Source organism: Formica exsecta, unplaced genomic scaffold (genome assembly GCF_003651465.1).
Source record: "Formica exsecta isolate Colony F162 unplaced genomic scaffold, ASM365146v1 scaffold303, whole genome shotgun sequence".
In the NCBI taxonomy this organism is placed as follows: Eukaryota; Metazoa; Arthropoda; class Insecta; order Hymenoptera; family Formicidae; genus Formica; species Formica exsecta.
In genome coordinates this window covers 535,745-547,905 of record NW_021850289.1, presented here as the reverse complement: position 1 = coordinate 547,905, position 12,161 = coordinate 535,745, and the positions used below count along the sequence as shown (strand labels likewise).

At 34.6% G+C, this 12,161-nt stretch overlaps 2 protein-coding genes across 2 annotated transcripts in view; one reads left to right on the top strand and one right to left on the bottom strand.

Annotated features, from left to right (window-relative positions):
* LOC115237663 (baculoviral IAP repeat-containing protein 6-like) overlaps positions 1–12,161 on the bottom strand; it is a 32,148-nt gene that overhangs the window by 18,375 nt on the left and 1,612 nt on the right. Inside the window, 16 exon segments of the mRNA XM_029810860.1 lie at positions 271–485; positions 896–1,192; positions 2,350–2,655; positions 3,085–3,246; positions 3,336–3,624; positions 3,753–4,007; positions 4,100–4,324; positions 4,412–4,562; positions 4,857–5,007; positions 5,118–5,541; positions 5,836–6,054; positions 6,216–6,390; positions 6,497–8,036; positions 8,542–8,881; positions 9,101–9,345; positions 10,393–10,712. Coding sequence (XP_029666720.1) covers positions 271–485; positions 896–1,192; positions 2,350–2,655; positions 3,085–3,246; positions 3,336–3,624; positions 3,753–4,007; positions 4,100–4,324; positions 4,412–4,562; positions 4,857–5,007; positions 5,118–5,541; positions 5,836–6,054; positions 6,216–6,390; positions 6,497–8,036; positions 8,542–8,881; positions 9,101–9,345; positions 10,393–10,712 — 5,314 coding nt within the window.
* Positions 10,792–11,913, top strand: LOC115237643 (diphosphoinositol polyphosphate phosphohydrolase 1-like; the record flags this gene model as incomplete). Its single annotated transcript, XM_029810816.1, has 3 exons — positions 10,792–10,812; positions 11,019–11,174; positions 11,465–11,913. Coding segments are annotated over 3 exons (474 nt in total), but the record flags the coding sequence as incomplete, so codon positions are not given.

The following is a 12,161-nucleotide window of genomic DNA, read 5'->3' as shown; positions in this document are numbered from 1 at the left end:
TATATATATAAAACAAAAAAAAATATTTATCTTTTTCTATAGAAATCATTTTTCGTTGCACAAACAATTAAAAGTTTCATTAAAGTTAAATTTTTTCTCCATTTCTTCTCTCCCCTCTCCCTCTCGTTTCATATAAATATCTTATATAAAGTATTACAAGTTGAAGAAAATTTTGTATCGCATTTTTTATTGCTGGCTGTTGGTGCTTATACATATATACATATGCGCTTGTTTATCATTCCCCTCCCCCCCATCTTTATTATACAGTACCTGCATTGTACATCCTCTGCTAAAGCTGACAATATGTTACATTGTGTATCAATGGTCACTTGTAAAGAAGGATCAAAAATATTGGCATCAAATGATGAGGAATCGCTCAACTCGGAATAGTCTTCTCCAGGCAAAACTACCATATGTCCATAAAACACTCCTAACGGTATTTTACATGTAGTTGTGGACATTCCATAGCGTCCTATTGTAGTGATCTACAATTACGGTATAAGATTAATTTTAGTTTATACATCAAAACACATGAAAATCAATTAATATTGTATAAATAAAACATAAGCGAGAGCAAACAGGAGATAATAATAGGATGTATATGAATGATAGTGTTATTGATATAAATAAAGAAGAAATAAGATTGGAGCACAGAAACGAAAAAGAGAAAGCATGAAATGATGGTAAAGGGAAAATTTATAAACAAAATTGTTACAATTATATGAGTGTTTCTATAATTTACGTTTTTATGGGTGTTACACAAAAGTAAAAAGGCCTATAAGATAGAAAATATAAGATGCAAAAGAGAATTGGGCAAAGAAACACCAAAATAATCATAAAGGGAAAAGAACAACTGAAATAAACGGATATAATATTAATATATTGCATGTTTTACCTTGAGATATCTACACACTGGTGGTGGTTGAAGATCGCAGACAATCAACGGCTTACTACCAATATCACCAGCGACAATAAGTCGAGTGCCATCCGTTTCCTCGTTCTTAATCCAGATATCTATGGACAGCGATACTAGATCATTGCACGACGGAATCATTAGATCAGTCAGTAATATGGGCGATCCAAAATCTAAAATAACGAATCGGCGAGCTCCCGAATGCATTCGTTCGACGACCAATGCTTGCTGAGGCGGCCAACACAGTAATCTACCCCATGGGAATGTGATATCTTCTCGCTGCAACATTCACATAATTTATCGATTACTAATGAAATAGTTGTGTTCAAGTTTATATATACTTGCCAAATGCCAAAAATATAAAAAGTGTAGTGTTATTTCATCTATTATATAACAATTATTATATGTATAGCTAAGAAAGATAAATCGCGTTTCACAGATGTATCAAAATAGATAATAAAGACTTGTGCCATACATGATGTCCCATAAATTGCAAACATAATTTTAATGACAGAATCTTTAATTTTTCAATAAATATATTCAATAAATATTATTCCATTAATTTCGAGTCAACATTACCTTGATAGAATTTTAATGGTAAAAATTGAAAAATAGTGTACGATCTTTCTCAGCACTTTTATGAAAAAAAGGAAATTATATAATTTATAAAATATATTGAAAAATTACTCATACTATTTGTTATTAAAGCTAAGGTTGCCAATGATAAGACACCTTGTATAGTAATATGCCTGTTGAATTACAAATTAAGATGGAATTGCAACTAGAAAATTTTCTAGATATGCATACACATCTGTAGATCTGTTGAGATTTACATTTACACAATGGAGCTTCAAATTGTTGCAAAATTGTTACTTATTATGATTTGTACATAAAAAGTAACATGAAATTTTATTCGATACAATAAAATTGATATAATCATTGATCCTAATTGCATCAAGCAATAAAGCCAGTGTAAGAAAAGAAAACTATGTGCATTTCTCGCACACGATTTAAAAAGTGCAAACTGTATGGTGATATTAAAAACTAGTTGATAATATTTCTTGTTGTGAATAAATAATTTAGAGAAAAGAATAAGAGAAAAGAAACCCTCTCTCTCTCTCTTTCTCTCTCTCTATGTGTGAATGTACGTACAAGAAATAATGTTATATGCACGAATCGAGCCAACATTGAGTACAAATTCAATAAAAGTTTCGTATAGCCCATGCAATTTGTTTGTCTAATATCATTCAGGTACATTTGACATAGATGTACAATTTTCTAGCAAACAAAAGAACGATCTGAATTACAACCAGCGTATTAACAAAGCAAATAAATAACAAAAAAATAGTGTATTAAGAACAGGGATTGAAAAAAAAGAAAGAAAAAAAGAAAAAAAAGATTGTGTGGTGCATGTCTTCTTCGTCTATGTAATCTACCTTTTTAGGATTGTCATCCTCAATTTTGTTTACAGCAGTATCGATATTTTGTACGCATGACTTTTCTTTTGTTACAATTGAACTTAACATGTGTGAACTGGGCATATTGTTTTGTGTGTTATGCCAAGTCTGGTTGTCACCAGATATATCATTAGCTTCATCACAGTCTGATTGTTCATCAGGTGTGAGCAACAGTTGCGGAGATGGCTTCTTTAACATTCTTCCCGTATACATACTAAGCAGATCGCTTAATGTAGCTGTTGATTTAGCCTGAACATGTGGTCCTAGTGATCCAGCATCCAAGTTCTACAATTAATATTTCTATCTGAATTAAAATTCTTCTACTCTGAAAACACCTATATATGCTGTTTCAAAAAATGTTTATGACTTTGAACAGATGTTACAGCCACTATTAATTACGAAAAAACGTAATTCGCCTAATCTACAAGGGCCGAGGATTTATATAATCGATCTACTATTTCGCTTGATTATTACAATTGTGCTGGAATCTTCTGCTGTCTATTGTCTGCGACATAATATAAACCGTAAAATTTACAAGTATAATATTATTACTATTATTACTATTATTATTATTATCACTGCATTTTTTAATAATAACAATTTTTTATTATCGTTTTCTATCGTCATCCCCTTTACTGAAATAATTCACATTATTGCATCGTTTGGAAAGATGCATTTAAATTAGATTTGCATAATGGCATGCAGAATACTTACATAAGTATGATGTATCGTTTTAATATCAGGTACACCATTGTTGCTTGTCGCCGCATTATCGTAGAGAGTGGGCCCAATGTTAATTGTGCTCATCCCAGGATCGATCTTTTCCATCTTCGTACCGTCGGAGGCAGCGTGACAAGTGAAATGAAGAGGTTCGACCTAAATTAAAGTTTAAATATCGAAGCCATTCGAGAAATAATCACACGACATTTTATTAAATACATTTTGTTCAATACAATATTTTATACCTCGAGGAGACCTTTCATATTGTGATTAGCACACAACGCTTTCAACTTGCTGGACACTATAAATTCACTAGCGGGATGTGCGGGAAGTGTTAGTAGATCCCTCAGATCGATGGAATCTTGCGAGTATAACTTGGAAGAATGTACGGCACTTGCCGAAGCAACAGATGGACCTGTCTGCTCGCTGGCTACAACGGATGCATACGTCACGGGCATTGAACTAAATTTCGGTAGCATCGGTGGTTCCAAGTCAAAAAGTTCCATTTCAAAGGGTGTGTTATATAGACCGAATCTGAAAAGAAAAGAAAAGAAAAAAAAGAGAGGAATTGTATGCATTATTAAAATCATAACACAATATAAATTATAAAAATTACAAAAGAGCATATATGTATGTATACAGTTGAGGAATATGCATTTTACCTTGTAGCGAGCAGCAAATGGTAAGGATTTACTCTATTAGATATTTCAGCAGCTATCTGTTGTACCAATGAGATACACTTCTGAGCGATACTATGATTTCTGTCCAATGGCAAAAATCTGGTAATGAGCAATTGGAGCCATCTCAATGAGCCAGCCCAATGTACTTCCACAATCGATGGTAATAAATTGACCAAAACGGAAAGCATAGCCTCGTCAAAGGTTTGAGCTGGTGAATCTTCTATATTATAAAATCCTCTAAAAAGAATCAAATTTCTCTCTTCTCTATAAAATCTCTGTATAATCATATATATTGTGTAATCTGTATCATTTTGAATGACCAAACTCACCCACTGCAAAGAACAATCAACTTGACGCATTTGTGCGCTATACTTCTACCGGCATGCAAGAGACATGTTTGTAATAAACTGGATAATCGTCCTTGCACAGAACGTATTGTTTCCAATTGAAGTGCCTTTATTTCAGCATTATTCTGAGTGCTACGCAATCTCGTTAATCTTATTGAGGCTACCCATATTAGAATGTCAAGAGCTATAGATTGTACAATAGGAGATCTGCAAAAGTATTCACTCAAGCATAAATCTGATTTTTGAATCAAACCTGCTATTAAGCTATTATCTATTATACCTTTAGTTACTTACTCGATAGATCCTTGCAGGCACGCAAAGCTTAAAAGATTATCGACAAAGATTTTAGACTCTAACATGGCGCATCTTTGTATCCTTTCGTTGGCTATGTTGGTAGAATGTACTGATCTCACTGTGATGGAGACCTCATGAATCCAGTTGCAACCTTAAATATAAACATATAAAATTCGACAATATTAGAGCAAAATATAGTCTCATTTTTATTAATTTTTACATCAATTCAACAATATGAAACAAATAGAATAAGATTCGATGAAAGACAACACATTAGAGCAAAATATAGTTTTATTCTTATTAATTCTCATGCCAATTCAGCGATATATAAACATACATATTTTTTTTTCTGGATTGATATATATATATATATGTATATATATAAATATCAATTTAGAAAAAAAAATATATATATATGTATATATATGTTCAATGTTATGTTTACCAATATAGCATCCCAACTTTTTGCTGCTTGCATTTTCGTCAAATCTTTCGCCAGCATTAGCGGGTACAAGCGGTCGTACCTCAAATATTTTCAACTTTTTACAAGTAGGTGGTTTACTTTCTGCTAGATTTGATTTTGATTTTGTGGATGTCTTCAAGATAGAAAAAAGAAAAAGAAACACTTTTATTTACAGCGATCGATTCTATCGAGTATAAAGAACAAGGCAATTCTCAAAAAGATTAGCACAGATATATTACTTACTCCATCTTTTTGATCTATTAAAGCTTTAATATGGACGAGTAACGTTCTAGCCTTTGAGCGAAATAATTTTGGGCTTGTTAACGTTACACATCCCGAGCGACAAGATAAGTCCATACAACGATGCAAATCGATAGGACCGCAGAGAATCTCGGTATTATGTTGACGTTGATATTCCTCCGTGATGACTGGATTTTCGCTCTTTTGTTGGTCGGTTCCTATGTTAAAGTCGATTCTCTCGTCTACGGGGCTAGGCGATACTTTCTGATGGCCGATTCTCTTTATATTTTGCTTCAATAAAGTAACTTGAATAGTCGGTAATTCTTGACAAAATGCATGCAAGGTAAATCGAACATCGACATGCCCTATATTTCCTGACGCACTTCGAGGTAGAGTAAGCTCAAACACGTGTTCGTCCCAAGTAGTCCTAACATAAAATACAGAAAAATCGCACATGTATAATCTATACGACTATACTTGCCTCTAGAACCGCCGGTCGTTTGTCTATTTTCATGCCAATCAATAGAGTTTAAAAATTTCAGAAACTTGAAACTCTTCAATTGCTCTTTCAATCATTTATAAATAAGATGTTATCGGTGCTTCTTTTCCACAAAAGAAACATGTACATACTCAAAATGTATTCAATGTATACAATTGTTCCTAATACATATATCCTGTATTCTCTTCAAACATTTGTTCTGTCATAATTATATCGACTTACGCGTCACTCTGCAATCGCCATGTTCTCGTATGATGCTGATCTTCTGATTGATGAAGATGCTGCGGATGACGTCTTTGTCTCTGAGCCTGCATCATTTCACTCCAGCATGGAGGGACGGTCGCGCTATATGCAGGGGAATGTCGATCGAATCTTGTGAGTTCATACAAGAGCCGCAAATCCGAGTAAGAGAAATTCGATTTATGCGCTAATAGCTGATCGCTGTGAAACGTTCAAAATACATGTATAAATAAATGCAGATAAAAAATTACACAATTTCTAATGTTTATATAAATGTAATGCCAAAATATGAGCGCGCACGTACGAAACAAGAGACATTATCAAATAGTTATTTATAAACTTTAGTTTGGACATAAACTTACTGATAAATTGACGATGTTGACGTACTAGGAGCTATATTTTCGTTAACACAGCTTCCCTCGCTACCCATATTCACATCCTCGACATCCTCCTTTTCCTCTGTAGAATCCTCCTCCTCTGCTGTAATGAAGAAATGCAACGTGCCATCGCTCGTGCATACACACAGTCTTTCCAAACCTAAAAGAGTCAATGGTCGTAACATACAAATTTTCTCCCACAAATTAATTTCCTAATTTACACAATTCTCGCTTCTCATTTTATTTCCTTACAAAAATACACTTACTGTTGCAATAAGTTGCAGAGATAAATTTCTTTCCATCTAATCTTGCTTCTGTTACAGTCTTAAGGGTACTCAAGTTTAATAATCTGACCACACCGTCTTTACACACTAGGGCAATTTGCCCGGCAGGTTCCTGAGCGGCTGAATTACTAGTGGAATTGGTACTAGAGGTAGTGAAAGACGTTGTACACTTTATTTGTTTCTCCTGAAGAGGAAGGAGTACATGTTCTATCGGTGTCTGTTCCGAGGATAATTCACGCTTCACCAACGGTTCCGATGCTACTTTCACTACCGGCCCCGAGAAATCTAAAGCGTACACAAGCAGCACGGCATTCGTATTGTTCTCGTTACTATGGATTTCACCGTTTATCAATTTACTGGACTGGCTGTCGTTGTGGTCCCAGTACATGTAACTTTTCTGCGGAAAAAAATCGCTTTCATCGTCGACGTCCATTTGATTGGTATTTAACGAGGAAGATTCGGCAGAAGTCGCGTTATCTGCCGCGGGACACATCGCGACGTACAAGTATCTTCCATCCTTGGACGGGATTATACATGTAATACGAAGAGACTCTGACGCGTTTATAATTAGCGTTTTCACGACTACTGGTTCCGTTTTGGTAATCTTCATAAGATCTAAGCTCTTTTTATTCATCGTTGTCAAGTCGGATGTTGACGCAAAATGGGCCGAGCCATTGATAGAGGCAAAATTGGGATCGTAAGGTGTTGATGTCGTTGGAGCGGAACCAATGGGAATACCAATGGGACTCGAGTAAATGCCGTTCGAAGATGAGGCGGTTAGAGTGGTAGTCGGGAAGATGCCATCATAATGTGGACCGACTACCATATCAGAATCTACGTCCTCGATAACTGGCACTTCATATAAAAATTTACCAAGAAAGAGTTCTTGATATAAGCTCTCTTGGCGACCGCCATTCGAGCTGGCGCTGGTTCCTGTCCCAGATAGGGTCTTCTTAGTTTTTGAGTCTTTAGAATTATCCTCCTTGATAGATTGCGTCGTCGCGACTTTATGATGAAAGTCGTACAACACTAAGTAATGCAATCTCGACGATATGTACCTACTGTCACCCGCTACTTTCATTATATCTAGGGTATCACTGGCGGCACTATTTACACTGTTCATCGCACGTACCAACGACGTCGAGCTCGCTAGATCACTCGAGGCGGCCCATACATTTTCCAAGGTTCTCAATTGCGAAGAATTATTGTTAACCGTCACTGTAACACCGCACACTAAGCACGGTCGAACTTTCAGTTCCGACGTCTCGGTATTTATAGATGACGAGGTTGTGGAATTGGTACTTTTCGCCTCCTCTTTCAAAGTTACTGAAGATCCTACTACCGAAAGTGCTGTGACTTGCACTTTATAAAACGACGAGGATTTATATTCCGAAAGTGGATCCGAGTCCGAGCCCAGATTCGTTAAATACGTAGTCGTCAAATTTCGTGTAGCACAAAATTGTATTGATTCCTTATTGTTTATTTCTTGATCCAAGGTAGATATATAAAATGATACTTCTCTCTGCAAAATGCAACAATTTATTGTATTATTTTGCTAAAGAAAAAGGAATATATAATAGCGTTGGATTTAGTTTTTTAAATAGATAACAAAATTAATTGTAGGGAGTTATTTGTTAATCATTTAACTTTAATAACGCATATCAAGAAATTTTTATTCAATTAATTGTTTAACTCTATTCAATCATTTTTTCTGATTAAAACTAAACACACATACATACAGAATTGAGAAAGTTATTTAATAAAAGTCATCAGTTTTCAAAATCAACTTATTACCCTTACCGCTATAATCTCCTTACTTTTCGTGTTAACACTACAAGCTTACAAGATCAAATTATAAAACACATCCATATAATATTTACATTTTTTTACATTTTTCTTTTACATTAAAATATAACAAAAGAGATATAACTGCGATATTGATATTGTTATAAAATAAAAGTTGTGAAATTTTATCGAAATTTTATACACAAATATTATTTTGCTCTGCTTGATAGATAGACACTTACCTTCAACTGATTCGTCATGTTCCAAATATTTACAAAACCATTGGAAGAGGCTGTAGCCGCGAGGCCCGTAACATTAGTAGTACCTATGACGTCCACTGTATCACCCACCTCACAAGCGGGGGCGGTTGCGAGAGTGACGGATAGCGGAACATTTTGCGTGTATTCGCCTTTAACAAAGGGACATGCAGGCGAATGTCTTTCGTGCTCTGACCATGGTTCGTCCGTCGGCTCCCAACATACCAGACACACATTACAAGTGAAACACATTGCTCTATCATCACCTGTGGCATTCGGTTCGTGATAAAAACCAGCCTGCGCCATTTGATCGGGTAAAGCCCATCTGAAATGTATTCAGTTACAATTGTACATGTCTGTACATAAATATCATCTGTGACTGTATATTTATTAACACATTTCAAATCATATAAATATTATAGACATAAGTGTCACAAAATTGTGGGGAAAAAAAGTAACTCTCTACATGCAAATGTATAGCCTTCTACATTTTTTATTTGACAGAAACTCAAAGACATCCAAAGCAGTGTGACACGTTACTTACTTGTAATTCATATGTGGCCATTTCGGAAATGTATTACGTCGCGCTGCTTCGCTAAACATTAACGCTCTATCAGTGGGACCACTTTCTAGTGCGAGACTAGGCAATAGGCCATTTAGTCGTTCATTAATCGCGGAAGCAATAGGCAGTGCTGCTATATGCCGATTTTGCCTCTTTAATTCCATTACTAAGCCAGAGCATACCAGCTTTAAAGATCCATGCGGAAGCTCCAAACATATCGTATTCCACTGCAATGAGAAATTTCCATTACTTTCGCATATAACATTTCAACATTGGAACAACTGCTGATACACTTGTATCAATACTCAAATACACAATTATTTCAAATATGATATATGTAAAATGATTTATTTCGCAATAACAAGAAAAGCAAAGAGATACCCAAATACTATTTTAATATACAAAGATTCTATATGGAAAATAAAGTACAATGAAATATGATAATTTATGCATTGTCGTTCATGGATTTTCATATAGTCACAATGCATATGGTAAGGAACATACTTTCATTAGCCAGTAGACAAGAATATATAATTTTTACATGGATATTGAATTTCCGACTTTATTACCAATGATTGTGAATAATGGATAGACATCTGCATATTTCTTATATACATATTTAGGTATCCAAATAGTCGGATATTATCCATGACTCTGATTAATTTCTGAATAATAACCGGAAAATAACCAGATACCTGGATAATATTAAAAATTCGGATAAATATACAGATATGTAACCAACTATATATATATATTGCCCGTTTCTCGTAAATTGTAAATTCCTTTACTAACTATTGAATTGATATATTTTCAATAGAAAAACAAAGGCCATCATTTTAATTGTTTCTCGCAATCGTCTTATTGTATTTATCGTAAATTTAGATTTTTCATTATTACATGTAATATATAATAAATGTTGTACATAAACACATCCCCTTATAAAAAAAAAAATCTTACAAAATTCTATATGTATTTGTTTTAAAATAAAATTCACATACTCGAGGCTTGAATCGAGCAAAGTCAAGTATAAAGTGTCTATGTCTATGTATATTTTTGAAAGAAATTTCTGTTATTGAAAAATATTACAAGTCCCCATTTTTTCTTTATAAACGTACTAGAAAAAAAATACACTTTAATTTTAAAATAATTTTTTTAATTTTGCCGATTCTTTCATCATTATCATCCATAATCTACAACAACTAGTTTTGAGATATATCCCTGCATTAAGCATTGCATAAAAAGTAATTGCAGATTAATTTAATAATTGTACTTACTTTTTGAGCTTTAATACCTTTCTTCTGATTTGCTTGTGCCGCAACAATTTTACTCGAAAGTTCTTGCAATACTTCTAGCAAATGTTCTACTCCAGGCAACTCTACACATTGTAGACATTGAAGTAATATTGTTGCCTCTGACAGCAGCAATTCAAGTTTTATGATATTTTCACTTTTAGTAATTGGGGTTTGCAAAATTGTATCCAACAACAAGACCCCATTATAATCGCTACGTATACCAATCCCCTGTCCATCTGTATATAACACTTTGTCTATTCCATCTGATAAATATATTCCTTGCAATTTTCCATTTAATTTACCTATAATAATTGCAATTACAATATAATTAAAAATATCTTGTTTTTGCTTGTTTCATATAAATTCTTATTATTATTATTCAAAAACGATCTCGAGGACGAGGTAAGCCAGCCAGCAGATGGCAGCTCCCGATATTTTTGCCGGCACGTGTCCCTCGTGTTCTCGAGAGCCAATTGTTTTTTTTCTCGCAAAAGACAGCCGATTCTCTCGATCAGCTGATCGAGCTGGACTTATCACCAAGACGAATCAAGCGCGAATTCTTTTTCATAGTTTTTCACATCGTTATTCTTTTTCCCTGTGAATTGCAGGTACTATTAGTTACATCTAGTCGAAGACCCGACAGTTGGATAGTACCAGGCGGCGGTGTGGAACCTGAGGAGGAACCATCTGTCACGGCTCTTCGCGAGGTCCGGGAAGAGGCTGGCGTTCTAGGACAATTAGGCCGTTGCCTTGGAACATTTGAGGTTATAACCCATGATGTATGCCATGCAAACAGATGTTCCGTTATGCTCTATCAATGGGAGCTTTTCAGCAAGAAACACAAAATCATATGATTAGCTGTCAAATAGAAAAACTTTAGGGTCTTTAAAAATTCTCTATTTAATAGCCAATTGTGTGACATTGGGTCTATCTGTGTTTTCTTGCTGAAAAACTCTCTTTTGTTACATGCGCTGCGTTTTATGCATCGATCATGTATCGTAATCTTCTGTCGCGTTCGATACGTTGCCTGAAACACGCCGATCTCCCTTTACAGAACACAGAACACAAACACAGAACGGAAGTGTGGGTTATGCGAGTGACCGAGGAATTGCCAGAGTGGGAGGACTCGCGTGCTATCGGTCGGAAGAGAAAATGGTTCACCATACCGGAGGCCCTGCTGCAACTTGGCCAGCACAAGCCCGTCCAGCGCTCTTACTTGCACAGCCTCCACAATACTAATCCTCGACATAATCCCACCTCTCAGCTGTCCAACCATTCGCACTCCACGATGGCATCTATCGAGCTAATGAATAACTCTAGTAACAATTCACGTTTAAGTGAACACAGCTAATATCGTCGTGAATCATCCATTTCTATCGAAAATTCGATCGCCATGAAGTCTCGCTGTTACTCCTCCTTTCTCCCCTTAAGGGAATTTCACGGTAACAATTTACTCTCTGCTGTGTTTTATACATATAAATTTATATTACCTACGCTTATCTTTATTATATTATTATTATTATTATTATTATTATTATTATTATTATTATTGTATCAATAATAACATCTTTGTAATGTGTCAATAATGATTTGCTATTTGTAAATATAATCTTTTAATAATAATTTGATATAATTATAAACATGTAAATTAATCACTTTTGTTGCTAATATCAAATATATTACCATTTATCTATTTCTATTTTGTAAAATTATTTAATATAAAATTAAATAATTTTCTTGACAATATTTCG